General features: G+C 48.5%; 1 protein-coding gene across 5 annotated transcripts in view; it reads left to right on the top strand.

Annotated features, from left to right (window-relative positions):
- IQSEC3 (IQ motif and Sec7 domain ArfGEF 3) overlaps window positions 1–17,578 on the top strand; it is a 96,812-nt gene extending 79,234 nt beyond the window's left edge. For 2 of the 5 annotated variants that reach the window (XM_064736428.1, XM_064736460.1), the window contains 9 exons: window positions 1,181–1,303; window positions 1,928–2,094; window positions 4,185–4,324; window positions 5,127–5,252; window positions 6,343–6,442; window positions 8,840–9,001; window positions 9,757–9,849; window positions 10,255–10,298; window positions 12,511–17,578. In XM_064736428.1, the coding sequence (XP_064592498.1) occupies window positions 1,181–1,303; window positions 1,928–2,094; window positions 4,185–4,324; window positions 5,127–5,252; window positions 6,343–6,442; window positions 8,840–9,001; window positions 9,757–9,849; window positions 10,255–10,298; window positions 12,511–12,948 (1,393 nt within the window). In that variant the 3' untranslated portion in view covers window positions 12,949–17,578. Of the gene's footprint in view, window positions 1–1,180; window positions 1,304–1,927; window positions 2,095–4,184; window positions 4,325–5,126; window positions 5,253–6,342; window positions 6,443–8,839; window positions 9,002–9,756; window positions 9,850–10,254; window positions 10,299–10,381; window positions 10,462–12,510 lie in introns of all 5 variants that reach the window. The other 3 variants (XM_064736444.1, XM_064736436.1, XM_064736452.1) reach the window with 3 other exon arrangements.
- The last annotated feature ends 550 nt before the right edge of the window (window positions 17,579–18,128 follow it).

Genomic DNA, 18,128 nt, shown 5'->3' with positions numbered 1-18,128 from the left:
AATTTCCAGTGGGCAGTGAATCACGCCAAAATGCAAAATGACACCAGATGAGCAGGTAATGTTACATGTTATTTCTGTACAACAGCTTCCATTTCCTATTTTCTCTGAGCTGATTCTGGTCTTATTAATATTGATACAGATGTCTAAATATCTATGTCAATAAAGATGTCTATATATCTATATAAATGCAGGTAAGTATGAGTACATATATATGTACACATACATTCTCTGTATATGCACGTGTGAATGTATATGCTGTCTACTGTGTGATCTCAGAATCTCTGCTGATCAGAGTGACCCCAAGATGAGTTAGAAAATCTCTTTTCCCAGCCCAGCAGTTGAAGAAGGATTCTTCTGGTCTCTTTCTCAGGTTGTTTATTGTTTCTTATCTATAAAATTCTTTCTCTGACCTGCCGAGGTCTGTTCAGCAGGTCAGACAGAAGCACACTGACCACCCCTGGGCAATGTTATTTTTTATACTAAAAACTATGTGTACATTATCTACAATAACTTCAATAACTTCCCAATACCTATCACCTATGCTAGACAGTGAGTTTCTGCCTTAAACCAATCCAAAAGTGCCAACATCACCCGGAACATGGAAGCTAGGAAGAAGAAGGAGAAAGGACAAGGCATGCACAAATTCCTCCATCTTTGGACCCCAAGCCCCCATTCTAAAAACCTCAAAAATCTATTTTTCACCCCATGACAAACTATTATTCTACTTAAACTCTCTTGACTTGTAATTCTTTGTATAAAGGTGGTAATTTGCTCCATGGGTCAAGATCAAAGGCACAGGGGTCTTGGGCTCTGTGCCAAGGTCTCTGAGCTCCCTGGGCAGGGGCTCAAGTCCTCCAGGGAAACCAGAAGAATTTCCTGGGTTTTGACAGTGTGATATGTATATATGTTGGTGTACACACACACATACACACACATATATACATATATATATAAAAATATATAGTAAAGCACAATTGCTCACCAGCTGTAGAATGCAGGAATCCCTTCAGTGAAATCACTGCCTGTGGTAAGCAGGATCCAGGACGCCACAGCGATGTCTCAGGGCCTCTCCCATGGGATTTCCCTTGGGGACCAGGCCTCAGTGCCACAGTGGAGGAGCCTGCCTGGTGTCATCCACAGGAGGGTGTTCTGATGAAGGCTGTGTGTCCCCCTCTCACAGCTGTGTGGTGGACGAGATGGATTTCTCAGGCATGGAGCTGGACGAGGCCCTGCGGAAATTCCAGGCCCACATCCGCGTGCAGGGGGAGGCGCAGAAGGTGGAGCGGCTCATCGAGGCCTTCAGGTAAGAGCAGGAGCCCTGCAGCTCCACTGCTGCAACCAGGGCAAGTAGGGAACACAGCACAAGGCAAAAAATCCAGCAATTATGGAGAAAATGTCCACAGAGTTCCCTTCCAAAGAGGGAGATCATGGAGGGGCTCCTGAGGGATGGAGTCCTCTGTGCTGCGTCACGGCTGTGGCCTTGTCAGAGCTTCAGGGGCATGAAGGGCACGAGGGGCCAGAGGGAGGCCAGTCCTGACGTGGCTTCCAGCAAGGGATTCCCTGTTCACTGGTGACTCACAGGAAGAGAAGCAGAGGAGCTTGCAGGGCTGCTTGGCACTCCTTTGGTGCATCCAGAGGAGTGCTGAGCAAGGCAGGCTGGAGCACACACCACTTGTGTATGACACACTCTGAGCAGTCCACTCCAGCCTCACTTGCTTTTTTGGTCCTGAGGACAAGAAGGCTGAAGTTTCAGTGGCCTACTTCAGCCATTGGTGGGGAAATTTGCCTTCAGAGAGCAGTGGATTTCTTCTCTTATGTGTGAGAGGTGGGGTGAAAGGAATGTGATCTGCTTGTGGTAAACCATTGCCCAGCTGGAGCAGAGGGCTCCCATGTTCCATGCTGAGTGTGTGCATCCCTCCTGCTGCAGCCAGAGGTACTGCATGTGCAACCCAGATGTGGTCCAGCAGTTCCACAACCCGGACACCATCTTCATCTTGGCCTTTGCAATCATCCTCCTCAACACAGACATGTACAGCCCCAACATCAAGCCTGACAGGAAGATGATGCTGGAGGACTTCATTCGCAATCTGAGAGGTGAGGGTCCTGCATTGATTTTTCTTTTTTGCCCTCTTGCTTTTCTAAATTATGCCTAGATGAAGGCAGGAAAAACCTAGTGGAACTGCCTGTCCCCAGGTCTTCTGCTGCTTGCCTGTGAGCCAGACATAGAAGGCCCTTTGAGATGCCTTCTAGGGTGCTGGGGAAGGGAAATTCTAATTAACTTTGTTTTCTGCAGAAAGATGTCCAGCCTTCTCAGAAACCAACCATTTTCCTTTGAGAGATGGCTTCATCTTTTAAGATACCTCATTTCTTGGAAACAGTCCATTGTATTACATTTTGCTATTGTTCAGCTCCATGCTTCTTAGATCCTGCTGGGTTGTGCTAAACAAGCCCTACTTGCTGTTTTGAATATATGAACACATTTTCCTTTTATTCAGGCTAAATCTTTCCCTTCTTAATTGCCTGCAATTACTTATAGTAACTGTAGGCGTGACAGAGTTCATGCATACATTTTTTCTTTGCAATTTCTGATACATCAGTCCCCCAAATCAATTTTCTTCTATTTTCAAGGTCAGTCTTTTCCATCCTGGTAATATATTGTTAAAAGCACTTTTTTAGATGTGGTCACAACATACTCATATATAGAGCTACTGCCTTGTTCTTATTTTCAGATCTACTAACTCAGCTCAGTATTGTTTGGCCTTTTTGACATCATGTCTAGACAAATTATTGTCTAATTTCCCAGCCATATTCATTCCTAGGTCATCCTAGGTCAGCCATTTTCCAAGTTTCTCTTACTGCACATCTGCAATTCATATAAAGCTCCCTCAAAGTTTTTCCAGCATAAATTCCTGTCTTTTCTAAAGATTTTGCATTTTTCTGGGTTCCTTTGACTTGTTTCTTTGTCCTGATTTCTGTTCAGAAAGTGTCATCTGAGCCTCCCACACCTTCCACAATTTGTCACCTGGTTCAGACTGGTATAATGTGACACTGAGGCCCTCTTTCAAGTGAATTCCACAGATACTGAATGGGTCTGCTACCTGCCATCACCCCCTTTAGTATTACAATTGATAGCACTAACAAAAGAGGGAGGTTTTTTAATGTTAACTTACACTTAGAGTTGCCTTAAAAACTGTCAGTTCACACCACAAGGAATTAAATCAGCATGAGGGTCACTCATCTCCAGTGTGCAACACACCCCAACTCATCAGAGCAAGTGAATGTGACCCCATCACAACCAGGCAGACACACTTCAATCCAGACTCACCTGCAGGCCAATGCAGCTTCAGCAGCCTGTGTTGGAATTGTTATTTGGGATACATTTGCAAGGATGGAGGTAAGGGAGCAGGACAAATCTCAATGCCTTTCCATTTCTCAGCAGGTCCTCACCTGCATCACTCAGGATAGTACAGCTCAGACCAGGGAGCTGCAGGGAATGAAGAGAAAAATCAATATTAAATGACTGGAGGAATTCAGTTTGGAGAAGGACTGGAAACTTGGTTTTCAGTGTTTGCCTCAGGGAAGGGTGAAAAAAACCTTTTCTGCCAGGCTCTGAAGGGTCAGACAGCAAAATCTGGAGAATTATCTAAGGAGATGTAAAAGAGGAAAGGGGCAGGGTCAAGGCAGAGATACCACAAACAGAATAGCAGGAAAGCATTATTCCTAGGAGACAACACAGAAGGAAAATGGTGCAGGTCACTAAGCAGACAAGGAGAGATGATGCTTGCATTGGCAGCAAGAGCTGCTGAATCCCATCATAGGCCTTTCCCACATCTAGCACTTCTGATGATACAAAATCAATGCAGGGGTTACTGCTGAGTGGCCCAAGATAAATGAATGTGAAATTGTGGCTATAAAACCTTAGGGAACACATGGAAAGCAGCCACCATGCAGAGCAATGGAATAATGAAATCAACTGCATTGGCCTTAGAGATGTCAGTCTCTCCTGCTGGTGCATTAGATGCATTAGAGGAACAAAGGAGACAGCCTAAAGTGAAGTATTGCTATTCCCCTTCACTTCCCAGCACTGCACAGTGCAGAGGCAGCAGTGACCTGCCAGGGACCACTGGTTTTTCCCTTTTCTTCTCTCTCTGGCTGGCCTGCCCAACATTTTCTGTGCTTGGCAGGGGTGGACGACGGTGCTGACATCCCTCGGGAGCTGGTGGTGGGGATCTATGAGAGAATCCAGCAGAAAGAGCTAAAATCTAATGAGGACCATGTCACTTATGTCACCAAAGTGGAGAAGTCCATAGTTGGAATGAAAACGGTGAGCACCCAGAACCCTCTGGCCCCCACCTCTCTCCCTGCCCTCTTTTCTGTGTTTTTCCTCTATGCCTTTCTTCTCTTATGTAATACTTCCCTTGCTTGTCTCTACAATTTTTTTGTTGTCTCTACTCCCTTTTTTTGGTCTCTACTCCTTTTTTTCCAAACTCTTTATTTCCTGCTCTCTCATTCTTTCCTAATTTTGAGGGATCTCCTTGGCCAGAATTTACAGTATCTAGTGCTGTAATTGTTTGCCCATGAATTTTACTGCAGGTCCTGCCTGGCTCAGCTGATAGCTCTGCAGTGTTTCAAACTTTCAGGCCTTTTAAGGATGTGATAGAGATTGTGATAGAAAACAATTTTATCTGTCTGCCTCTAATGAGTTCCCTAAGAATTGCTGGGGTTAAGAGATGCCCAAAGTACAGACATCTTCTTTGGCAGTTATCAGTCTGTAGTGCAAGAACACACATACTGTTATCCAAAATAAAGCAGAATGATTTCTCAAAGCCCAGGAAACCTGTGGGGTGAGAGAGGATGAGCAGTGACCCAAGGATTGGAAGCCAGAGATAGGATGTGTGAGTGAGAAAGTTGCATTTAGTCTGCCCTCTGATTGACCCAGATCAGAAAGGCTTTCTCTGTTACTGCAGCGGCAGGAGAATTGATGGCAAGGAGCGGTGGTGGGAGGTGATTTATCTGGGCAGAGTGGGTGGAATTGTGCCACTGGGCAGGGCTGTGCAGCCTCAGGGTGGGGGACACCCTCAGTGGCCCCTCCTTGAGGCCCTGCCTGCCCTGTGTGCTCCCTGCAGGTGCTGTCGGTGCCCCACCGCCGGCTGGTGTGCTGCAGCCGCCTCTTCGAGGTGACCGACGTCAACAAAGTGCAGAAGCAGGCAGCTCACCAAAGGGAAGTCTTCCTCTTCAATGACCTGCTGGTGGTGAGTGTGCCTTGGCAATTAGGCACTGCAGTAATAAAACCTGCTCTGGTTTCTCTAAGGAAGTCTGAAACCAGCCCACAATATCCATTTTCCCTCTGTTCTGAGAGCAGCTCCCAGTTCAGCAACATTGTAAGACGCAGTTCTGGACCCTTCACCGTTAAAAACCTACTAAATCTAGAACTTCAGTAGAAAAAACCCAAAACTGTCACATCCCACAGCCATCCAAGCAATGTTATTGCTCTCTCTCATGCCTTTGCCAGCAGGGAGGTTCATTTCATGAAAGGGAGGTTCATTTCTTTGTCTATTTCTACTGCAGTACACAGAGCCCTCTCGTGCCCTTTAAATCTTTCCTGCCAGACACGTTAAAATCACTGCCTTCTAACACGGAAAAGGCTGTAGCAGACTAGATAGTACTTCTCAGACCCCCAAATGTGCAGAGTGTCCTGCCCCAGCAATGGAATTATGCAGGTACAGGAGAGCAGAGCTACATTGAGACTGGAAGGAGGCCAAACAAAATGGAAGCTTGCTGAATTTAATGGTGAAGTAAAACTGTGGTGGCAGCAGATGCAAGGCTAAACCCAAACCCTTTTGTAGAAGGAGAAGTTAAGAGTTTTACCCAGCTATTCCTCTGCACAGTTATGAACTTGGGGAGAGGGTCTGATCCCTGCTATCCCTCCACTCCGTGGGATAAACCAGATCCATAAGAACTGGAGGCACAAAGTCCATAAGTGCTGAGGTACAAGGGCAGCACAGCATTCTCATACATTCTTGTTCCCAGCTCTAAGGTATTCATGACAGGCTTCCCTTTGCCTTTTGATCTGTTCCTTGGTGAAGAGAATTCCCCTTTCAAAGTCAAAATGTGGTGATCAAGCACTCTGGGAGAGAGCTGAGTGGGCCCAGGGCGATGCCTGCAGGATTCCAGAATTGCTGTTACAAGTGCAGCATTCCAGGCAGCTCTCCTGCAAAGATCCAGTCACTCAGCAAACACTGCTCCCATGTACACTTTCCAGAGCTTTTTTGCCCTGAGCAGTTTGTATCGTTCCTGCCTCACTGTTCCCCAGCACCAATGATGCTTCTCTCCCTCCAACAGATCCTCAAGCTCTGCCCCAAGAAGAAAAGCTCCTCAACATACACATTCTGCAAGTCAGTCGGCCTGCTAGGGATGCAGTTCCATCTCTTTGAGAATGAGTGTAAGTCCAGTGCTCCTGGGTTTCCTGGAGGGGTTTGGCAGGGAAAAGGAGAAGGAGGGAGGTGTCACAGAGAAAATGTGGGCCTTTTTCGGGGTCGAGCCATTTGTCGGAGAGGGGAGACTCAGACACTCAATATGAGTGATAAGCAAATTCCGTTTATTGAAGAGAGCATCAGACACTTATACAGCAAGTAATAAGCTTATGAATATTCTGTAAGCTAAGCAATCTATTGGTTAAACTATACCATGAACTCTTCCTCATTCCTTAGGGGTTACATCTCTCTTTTCTCATGTCTCTTTCACTGTTTGTTATCCTACCACAGCTAGGCCCAAGGACACTGCTATCTGTGCAGGTGCAGGACTTGGAATTAGCCATGGTTTTGTACTTTTCCATTTTCTAGCAGCTAAATTCCCAACAGGGAGGGGGCTGTGTGAGTTTGCATTAGGAGAGAGATTCTGTCAGTGTTAAAAGTGGAGGAGAGAAAACCGAGGCTTGTGCCAAGGAGATGACTCTTTGGGTACACTGTGATGAGAAGAAGCTCCTGGTATCTCTCCTAGGTCTGAGCATCTGCAGAAGGGCCTCATTGAAGGATCTGGCCTGTTATGGTGGCAACACCAGTGGTGAAGACTGGGGGAAACAATCCCCATATCCATCCCACTGAGCTCCCAGAAGCCAGTTGTTGGTGCAGAATCTTATTTACAAAACTGCTGCTGCCAGCTTAAGCCCCTCTCCCCTCATGGCCAAAGTCACAGCCCCCACTGCTGCCTTTGATGCTGGCAGAGGCAGAGGTGCTGCTGCCACCTCCCTGCACTGTGCCATGCTGTGCTGAGAGCTTCCCAAGGCAGAGGCAGAGCCCTTGGAACAGTACCCACCAAAGCATGGCAGGAGGCCAGCCCTAGTCAGCCTGACCTTGATGGTCTGGGAATGGAGCCATGATGTGTCATGATTGGGGCTGGTTGTGCTGTGCAGGAGTTGCAGAAACAGGCAGGATTCCTGCTGGCACAGGCACAGGGGCAGCACAGCACTCCCAGGCTAGCAGGGCTGATGCCCCTGGGATCAGGGGCACAATCCCCTGGGATCACAGTGCTCTCCATTTTTGGAGAACATGCTGCAAGGAAGGCAAAATGTAGCAGCACTGTGGCTTTACTAAGCTTTTTCTATCTCTCCTCTACTCTACTGGCAGCCTGAGTCACTCTCCCAACACCCTTCTCTGCAGCAGGCAGAGGCTCCCACATCCCTGTGAGCTAAGGGCCATTCATACCTGAGCAAACCAGGAGGCACCATCACAGCTGGAATCAGCTTTCGGGGTGGCATGACCATCCTGGGAATGCCCAAATCTTCTGGCAAAAGTGCCCTGTTGTGTATCCCCTGCAGAGACAGTAAAGCAAATGTCACAAAGATCTTGTGATCTGAACAAATGAGAGAGACAAAGTGGGAAAAGAGCTTGGCACGCAAACAGGGGGAGCAGAGGGCTGGCTGAAAAATAACAGCTTAGGCCTTGGCTTGTTTGGGAAAGGCTAATAAAAAAAGGCTGCCCATGGAAGGCAGGCAGATGTAGGAGCATTGGAGGAGAAGTGACAGGGGAAGACAGAAATTAAATTTAGAGGAATGTGAAAGGAAAGGAGGAAAGAGATTGAAACTACCAGCCATTGAGCAAATGATAGAGGAAGTCTAGTCAAAAGTGTGGCAAGTTCTCTGCATTGTTGTGTTCTCCTGATTCTGTTGGCTGAATCTCCAGTCATCATCTCCCTGCACACAAACCTGATCTTTAAAGCATAAGACTTTATGCTGTTTATTTTCACTCTCTGGGCATGGCCCCTTATTTACATTTCTGTGTTTTGCCTGTGAGGAGCACTAAGCAGAGACCTCAAATACACGCCTTTACCATTCTCTCTGCAGAGTGCAATGAGCTCCCCCCTGCACTGTGCCAACACCCCTCCAGTGTTCTCAGGAGAGACTGGGGACAAATTCTGCCACTGTGGATGCAGTGGCTCTAACCCCAGAAGACAATCTCTCCTGCTGCATCTCCCACAGGAGAAAAAGTGTTGTTGGCCTCACAAACACTGTTTATTCTTCCACAGATTGAGAAAGGCTTTACAGTCTTACCTCTGTGCCCAGGTTCCTAGGCCCAGTGCTGCACTAAAAGTGACTAAGAGCTGGAGTTCTCTGGTTTTGGCAGCGCTGTGGTGCTGGTGACACTTGCCTTGCTGCTGCAGCTTGGTCCTTCTGTTCTCTTGGAGGGCTGCAGTGCTGCAGGTCCCCACAGTTGGCAGTGTGACAAACTCTGGGTGTGCAATTCCATTGAAAACTCTCTGTCCTTCAGATGTACCAAAACAACCAACTACTCCATCAAGAATGCCTAACACCTCTTTATTTTGTTGGCACATCTTTTTTCAGATTACCCCCATGGCATTACACTGGTGACTCCAGTTTCAGGCTCAGAGAAAAAACAGGTACTACACTTCTGTGCTCTGGGTGCTGAGGAAATGCAGAAGTTTGTGGAAGACCTCAAAGAGTCAATAGCAGAAGTGACAGAACTGGAACAGATACGAATTGAATGTAAGGGTCTCTCATACAATTCCCACTCCAATGCCATCACACTGCATGGGACTACAAGCAAAAAGGGGAAAGGAAGTGTTCTTCAGGAACAGGGACAAAGAGGATGAGCAGCACAAGTCTGCACAGGCTGTTCCTGGGTTCACTGACAGGATGAAAAAGCACTCTGTGACCACTGGCCAGCAGGAGAAATGGAAGGACTTAACTCCTTAAAATGCTTGTGAGGCAGGGAGTGTGGTACAGCAGCCTGGAATAGGGAAGCTTAGACTGTCACACCCAGGAGATTCTTTTCTGTCCCATACTCCTTTGACTATGCAAATATGACCTGTAAATAGCTGGGGTAGATCTGTACCTTTAACAGAGTTGTCCTGAGGGCAAGCAGTCACTGTCCTGAGGGCAAGGTCACTCCATGGCCTTACACAGACAAGATGCCCATGTAGCCTTTGATGGCCTTTCCATGTACAGACTGATGAGCCACAGTAGCTCAGCTGCAGTGGTCCCCTCTCTGCAGCACCAACCAATCCTGTATAAATGTAGGTCATTTGTAGAAGGTCCTATAGAGATATATAAGTTTCTTCATATATCATATCCTTTCCAGTTTCTGTTTTTTCTTGGCTGTTCCTCTCTCTCTTTTTGACACTCACTTGTGATTTCCTTGCATTAATTCTCCTTGCTGACTTCCCATTTTGTTCCTTCAGTATGCTGGTGACCTTCCTTCCATCCCACCCCTCATTCATTTCCAAATGTCTGTTTTGCAGGGGAACTGGAGAAACAGCAAGGGACAAAGACTCTCTCCTTAAGGACCAATGGAGCCCAGATGGAGCTGCAGTCTAAGCAAGGCTCTCCAACAGGTAAGAGGGCACCAGCACCCAACTTTTTTTTGGTCTAGAAGTGCTGCCTTTACAAATGTGTTCTCACTGGTTCCTGTGAGAACTTTTGTGTCCTTTAGCCTTGGCCAAATAGTGGAAATATAGAGCATATACTTTCTTCAAATGCCCTAGAAAAACCCCTGAAGTCTCATTACCCAGTCTGTAGCTGTAATACATGGTAAAGAGCTGTTACTGACAGATCATGGGTAACTTCTGAAGAACCTGGCCCAATTTTCTTCCCTGAACTGATAAAACTTATCCCACTAAGCAAGAGGGTCTGGATTGGCCTTGCACGTCTCCCTTTAACTCTCCAGCCCACAGTATGAGGGCCAGCTCTTGACTAGAGGGGCAGATCTCACGAGTGAGATATTTTGTTTTATTTCAAAGGCAAGAAGGATTTGGGGGAGAAGGTCTCGGACAGCACAGTGGAGGTAAGTAGAGTGCAGAGCAGCTGAGGTAAGTAATTCTCTCTCACTTCAGCACTTCTCACATTCTCTGTTGTTTCTTTTCTCAGGTTTTAATCAATGCCTCCCCAGCCAGACTGACAATTTTACCAATTTCCAGAGATACAATTAAAAGTTACTGCTAGGACGGGTAATACAACTTTCAAATCCAAACTAAACTTCAAAGCATTTTCAATCCGTTTCTATAACTGTAACATCCTTCATGGACCAAGCTCCCAAACGCTGTAGACTAACCCACCCCACTGCTTCTGGGGAGATTGAAAGCCCCACTAAGGACTTCCCTGACATGCTAACTCCATGCAGCATCACATGCAAATTCCCCACAGCCCAGCTTTCCTGCACTATCTCTGCAGCTCTGTCTCTCCATCCCCCTGAAGGGGATTAAGCATGGCCTTTGTACACCAGACCTTCCTTAGAGCTTCACCTTCCTAGGCAGGGAGCTTGGCTGTCCTGTGTACATCTATCTTTGCAGGAATGTCTAGCATCCAGTGGGTTGCCTGTTTCTTCACGTATACCCATACTCTCACTGCCTGTGAGGAAACAGGAAAATGCAATCTTCACACTGAAAATCTTATCAACTCCTTCCTACTCTCTCTCTGTCTGAAATATCTCCATCGTCCTGAACCTTCCCTTTTCCAGGGTAGTTCTTTCCCCTCTTGTCAACATATATTCACTTAAAGAATTCAGCTTCTCTGTGGGGAGTAGGTGCTGCTTCTTTTCCCTGGAGAGCACCATATTTCTCTGCAGACACCTTTTCCTTCCTGGGAAAGATGCCTCTGCCAGCCAGTTTCCTATTCCTGTTAGGAGAAGTGTCTCCCTGTGTAGAACAGCTTCCATGTATCCTAATGTCATTGGCACTTCATGGCCCAGCAACCAGTTTTTCATGTGGGATGTTCCAACACCTGAATAAATATTGACACAATATTGTGTCCTGCTGTGTTGTGAGTCTGAGCAACCTCCATGTCTGGATAGGGACAGAGAGCTCATCCTTGCTCCAGCATGGTGGGCAGCTTGGTCACTTCACAGCTTCTCCTTCCAGGTTGCTGGTGCAGCTGCTGCCTCTGCCAGAGCCTCAGGGCAGCCCCACTGTCCCACCTGTACCCCTGCCTGGCTGGAGGTGCCAACCTGAGAGCACTTGTTTCCCACCCAGGGCTGGTCACTTGACTGACATTCTGTTTTAAGCCAGCAACTTAGCTCTGCCTTGGGGTCTCCATCAGCCCATGGCCTTGCCAGGAAGAACTAGAACCTCATCCATCATTTGGGAAGCATTAGTTCCCTGCTGCACTTCTCCTGCTAGGGACTTCCCATCCAGACCAGCTCATCCTTTTCAGACTGGTCTCAGTGAGCTCCCTTATTTGATTCCATTATCAGCACCTCGATGTGGAAACCCTGATGACCTCCTGCTTCCCTACCTGCTTTCAGCTGACCAAGTATTACTCTGCCAGCAGAGGAGCATTTCCATTTCTCTGAGATTATCTAATCTGCTGCCATTTCATCATGAATTTCTTTTATCATTGTATGAGCTAGATGGGCATTTTTTTTCTTTTTTTCTTTTGAAAATCATTTCCTTTCACTGGCAAACCACCAAATGGAGCAGAGGGAGCTGCCATTTGCTAGACTATGTCAGGTTTCTGCTTTTTCCTTTGTAAACAGATTAGCCAGTCATGTGGTGCACCTTCCTACTTAGAAAGGCAGGGAGCTGGGAAAGGCTTGAGTTTCTCTGTCACTCTCTATCTCAGACTCAGCTGCTGTCATTGCTGAAACGTACAGCCTCGATTATCTGAAACCTTGTGGCCTGGTGCCCCTCTCCTTTTCGCTGCTGGGGGCAAAGTCATGGCCTCGAGGGCTGTTCATTTCCATGAGAATTCACAGACACTTCCACTCTTGGAATCGATTTGTGTTCCCTGTGCTGTTTGCTAATCAAAGCTGCACTGCATTGGGAACGCCGGCTCTGCTGCCTTTGACCTGATGGAAAGGACAGGGACACTTAGGCTGGATGGGGACAATGGGGCTGTTGAGGGGGGCTGTGCAGCCAGGGTCGTACCTATTCTGGATTTCTGGGGGAGGGAGGGTTGAATGCATGTGAGGCCGTCCGGTGGCGGGGGTTCAGGGCAGCCAGTAGCAGCGGATGGGAAAAGTCTTGTAACATTTAATGCTTCTTTGGCTGTTTCTAAACTAGGTGTCAATTCACAACAGGCTTCAAACGTACCAGCACAACTCCGCCCTGGGGCCCGAGAGTGGAATGCAGCCCAGCATGCGTCTTAACATGCCACGGGAGCAGCTGGAGACAGCACTGGTGCCCGCGCACCCCGCCTCGGCGGGGACACTTGTACAGTGCCAGCAGATTGTCAAAGTCATTGTCCTGGACAAGCCGTGCCTCGCTCGGATGGAGCCGGCCCTCAACCAGACTCTGACGCGCTACGTCACCTCCGACTCGTGCACCTCCACGCCGTGGCGCGGTGTGGGCAGTGGGCTCCCTGGGACCCCCATGAAGCTGGTCCATCAGCCCCCCCTGCCACCCCCACCCCCTCCCTACAACCACCCCCACCAGTACTGCCCCCCCAGCTCGCTGCTTCAGAGGCGCAGGTATTCCAGTGGCTCACGCAGCCTCGTGTAGCCATAGCACCAGCACCAAACAGCACAGACTTCCTGGCTCCCCTTCCCCAGCACCTCCCAGGGACCCTTTCTGCCTACAGAGATCTAGTTTGTGATTTATTTTTTAGTAAAATGAGAACAAAAGAAAAAAAAAAGCCAACTGACCTAACTCTTACCCCGTGTCCCCTCAAGATGATGCTATTTGTGAGGAGCCATCTGTAGAAACTGCCAGCCTACATGCTCACACATCCTCACACCCTGCCAGCCCCGCTGGCCTCTGTGCTCGTGTGCTCCCCATGTAGCACTTTGCTGCCCTGATCCTCAGAGGCTTGATGACCTGCTGCTTTCTAGGCACCGTGTCTTCCGTTTCCTACTCCTCAGCTTCCTTCCCTGTCCTGCATTTACCTGGCCACAGGTTCGTACCCACCCTGAAATTTCGCCAACCTCACAGAGAAATGGACTCACCTGTGCCATACCTTGGGGCATTCCTGGGGGTGGAGTTCTCCCTGCCACCATCACTGCCACCTGCTAAGCTGGAGTGAGAACTTGCACCACTTGCCACGCTTCCTCCTCATCGCTCTCCAGGTTTTATCTCCTTGCAGCAACCGGCTCCAAAAGAAGGAGTGCACGAGTGGAAGAGAGCTTGAGAGGAGGAGAGACTGTCCTGAGCTGCAGTACAAGTACACAGAGATGGCCTCACTGAACACCAAAACTTTTTCTGTTGTTATGTTGGAGCATTGTACCAGAGACCTCTGCTGAGACCTAGCAGACCTGACCACGTGTAAATACACCTGTATGGTAGCATATGTATGAGCATGCTTACTAAGGAAACACCAAGCAGTTCTGAGGGGGCAGGAGGGAGGGCTTCAGTCCAGGGATCTTCCTGGAATGAATGGATGAGTGCTTTTCCAAAGAGACAGCACCAAGAGGTGCCCTCCCACCTCAACACACACACACACACCCCCCCACACACACAGGAGATTGTCTTCTCTAAAACAGACCCACCTCTGCTTTCCTTCTTCTGGCTGGTTTTGTGTTTCCTGCCCACCTGCATTTTTGTACTCTGAAAGCAAAGCTGAGTGTTCTGTTCACCTTTTGGGGTGGGTGTTCCATTCACTTGGGCTCTTCCACCTGTGTTAGAGGGAAGGGATTTTTTGGAGACCACTCATGTGAGGTCCCATCTGTATCTCTTGCCTGTTATCTCTTACCCCTATATTCTAACTTCCATCAGCCCTTCCTATAGGAAAGCTGCTCAGATACCAGACTCCAAGGCCTCTTCTCTCTCCCTCTCTATCCCAGCTTCAAAGTGAGAGGAGGGGCAGATCCTGAGATAGAGATGACAGCTCAGTTCCTCTGCTTTATTGGGGACATTGATGTGAAGGAAGACAGCTTTAAAAATGGGCTGTGGATGTATTTTTAGAAAAAAAAATCTGTGCAGTAGGGAGGGGAAGGTATTAATTAGCTTAAAGGCTTTGGTCTCAGTCACTCATTCTATCTCCCTTCGAGGTTTAAGAAGATCAACTTTAGGATTCTAAAATAGGACAGAATGCCTTTTAGGGCCTTTATTTTTATTTTATGTTATGAGGGAAAGACAGAAATGCTCTTCCTCCCCATGCAAGGCTGAGACATGAGCGCTGGGTGCTGATGATGCAATGGTAGGGTGAGGAATGGCAGGAGCTGTTGCCAGTGGTGGGGATGTGCAAAATGTCAGGACAAGGGGGACAGCAATGACAGATGCAGAAAACTTTTTTTAACCTTGTGGGGTAAAAGCCACACAGCAATTTCCTTAGGGATTGTGCCAGTGTGCTGATCTCTGGGGCCATTGCCAGTGAAAGAAGCCACTGGCAGTGCATCAGGGATGGGCTTGGCTCCCTCAGTGCTCCCTGGATGCTTCCTGGCTGTGCTGGAATGTTCAGGGAGAGGGCTCACACATCTGACGTGGGCAGAAGCCCAGCTGGAGTTAGGGAAGCAGACAGGGGCTGGGGTGACAGGTCTCCTGCACTTAGCCAGCCCTGCAGGGCAGGAGCCTGCTCACTGCCAGGGCCCCTCAGTCTGAGCATGACCCATGGACCCAGCTGTGCCAAGAGCTCTGACCTGTTTGCTCAGCTGGGCACCAGGCTGCACTTCTATCTGCAATAGCAAATGTACCAACTGGGAGCCCACAAGCAGAGCCCCAGGGAATACTGCAGAAGCAGATGACAGAAAAGATTGTAAGAAAATCCTGACTAGAAGCCCAGTGTCCCTCCAGAGCAGAGAAGCTTTCTCCTAGCCATCCCCCCAGGGCAGTTGGGATGCTCTGCATCCTGAACTGGGTGCTGGGAGAGGTCCTCACCCCTGGCCAGGGCTCAGCCCCTCATCCCCAGCCAGCTGTGAGGCACAGCTGGCCTGGGCTGCTGCTGACTCCCTCCGGGGTGACAGCCTGCTGCCTCACAGCAGCCACAGCCTCATCTGAGCTGCCCATACTTCCCAAGAAAGCATGTGTGCCATCTGCCATTTCTGGTCATGCAGTGTGTGGCTGCTGCTGGTTTTGCTCACTGCTGCAGTGGAATGGGTGTGCAGGAGGCAGTGGCACTGTCCCCCTTTCCCAGTAGTTATTTCACTGTCTGAGAGGAATGGCAGTACTAGTTCAGGTTTTTTTCCAGAGTGCAGTGTGCCAATGAAGCTCTGTGTGTGTGTTAAAATAAATAAATTAGATTTTACTTGACATTTAACACAAAGTGACAACAGCAAAAAACCTTAAGATACTTGAGGAAATAATTTTTTTAGATAAAATATTTATAATAATGCCTACGAAGTTCCTACACAAGATGTTTGCTGCTTTAATAATTGATTGGGAGAGCTACAAGGATCTAAAGAAGAAAGAAGGAAGCTGCTTGAGACTCCCTTCTCCATGCTGGATGCAGGGTAGAAATGAGTGAACTGAAGTGCTGAGGTACCTGAGGCAAAGTGTTCTCTCAGGGCAAGCTGGTTCTGTTTCCCTGACCTAGCAAAGGCTGCTGCTGGCCTTGAGCTTTGGACAGAGAAGCAAATGTAGATAACTCTTGCTGTCTTCTGGCCTGCTGGCTACCACATCTTCTGTTGGGTTTGGCTGGAGAGGCACAAAACTGCTCTGTTCCAGGTTGTCATGGAACAGGTTGGTCAAAATTCCACCATGGAGCTGAGCCCTTCGGACTTCACTCCAAAATACAGATTTGTTTCTTTTTTTTTGAAGGTTGGTTCAAAGGATGACAAGCACTTTAAAACATATCTGCACCTCGTCTGATCTATTGTTTTGTCTGCTCCTGCAGTCCTCCCACATGCCAGCCAGACACACAGGCTCGGTGTAGCCCTGCAGCTGTGAGCAGCCACCCTTGCACACAGACACACAGACTGACAGGGACACCTCAGTGACAGCCCAATGAAGGACAAAACGTGCACCACAGCCCACCTGGAGGGACCAGCCCAAAGAAAAATCACCAGCTCTTGACAGCAGGGATTCTGATCATGAACCTAGCACAATCTTTCAGGTGGAGGAGTCAGGCAGGGAGCTGCTGCAGAGATTAGCTCTACCCAAATGAACCAGTGTCTTTTTGCTGCCAAATTCATGCCCTTCTGCATTAAAAAGGAGTGGGGGGGAGAGAGAAAAGAGAAACCTTGTGAAAAGTGTTCTGCAGTGAGTGTTGGGTAGTCAGTGGCCAAATGAGAAGTCTTTGCTGGGCAGCAGGAGAGACTGAGCTGGGTTACATCAGGCTCCATCCTGATGCTTGCTCATGCTGGTGCAGGCCCAGTGAAATGAATCTCTTTGCACCAGTAGCAAAGGGATGGGAAAATGTGACAGGAGAGTTGAGCCTTGCAAACAATTTGGGTTTTATGCAGTGCTTTTCTGCTGCCACAGTAATTTTTAATGCCAGTCTTGGCTGCTGGGTTAGCAACACTCAGTGCTTTCACAAGGCTTTCAAAGCATCCCACTGTTCACATTTTCTCTCTTTCCTGTAAATGAAAGGTGAGGGTATGGTCCACAACTCAAATTTCATCAACACTCATATTGAAAGGTACCACCAGATTTGGATGCATTTGAGGGCCTCCAAGCCATAAGGCTTTGAGTTTTGTTACCTGTTTCTCAGAAGGCTCAACCTGCAACTATGTGCACATATTTCTGAGGTTTCCAAAACCAATCTGAGCCCTAAACCAAGGATGCTGCTGCTTGCCAGAGCCTCTGCTTTGAAACGCAAGTTGCTGAGCAAACTCCCCCCGTCTCCCACTCCACCAGCTGCCTCACTGTGCTAGTGTAGGCTCCAGGGACTGCTGGCAGTGTTTTGTGAGCTAGAGCTGTCCTTGTCCTGCCCTCTCGTTCGCAGCCACGCCTGGGACAGCAGCTTTGAAGTCACCCAGCTCTTCAACACTAGTCACAACCCCATCTGAATGTGTCTTTTTAAAATCTAACAACAGAAGTGTTACCTATGCGTAGGCTCTTGAAAGCACCTGTCTATCTGTACCTGTCTCCTGCTGTAAATATCACCAACAAAAGCTTCCTTTGGGAAAAGTGGTGTGGTCACACCTAGCAAAAGAGTCCAAATGGCTAATATTTTGTAACAAAAATAACAAAAAATAGATCAGAGGTATTTTATCTGTTCGATCAATAGAGTTTTAGAAATTATATTGAGATAATGTCACTTGTGCTCCAATGTCTTCTTTGCCTCAGCCCCTGGTGTCCCTGGGCTCCAGGCACACAAGCACACACCAAGGGTGCTCCATGGAGTGCTGAGCATCCTGGCCTCCTGCTGGCCCCGGGGGCAGCCTGCCCCAGCTACTGCTGTTTTCTTGTCAAAAGCAGCAGGAGCCAGCTCAGTGCTCAGGCTCTCTGAGGATCAGATCCAGAGGAAAACAGGAAGCAATAAACTTGTTCAGGAGGTGGCAACTTAACTGTGAAATTCACCCCTGCCGGGAGGTGGAGAGGAAAACGGTGAGGGGGAAGGCAGAGCCCTTCTGTGCCACAGCTCAGTGCTGGATGCTCTTGGCTGTGCAGGCTGCACCTCTGGGGAGGGAGGCTCACACAGCCTTGCAGAGCACTTGCTGCTGCCTGTGTGCTGTGGGACGTGTGGGCACACAGGAACCTGTGCCCCGGAGAGCAGCACACACCGTGGGGCAGTGCTCACAGCACACAGGAATGCACCTCAGAGAGCAGCACACACCGTGGGGCAGTGCTCACAGCACACAGGAATG

This window comes from Zonotrichia leucophrys, chromosome 1A, assembly GCF_028769735.1.
Source record: "Zonotrichia leucophrys gambelii isolate GWCS_2022_RI chromosome 1A, RI_Zleu_2.0, whole genome shotgun sequence".
Lineage (NCBI taxonomy): Eukaryota > Metazoa > Chordata > Aves > Passeriformes > Passerellidae > Zonotrichia > Zonotrichia leucophrys.
This window is presented reverse-complemented; position numbering and strand designations above follow the sequence as displayed.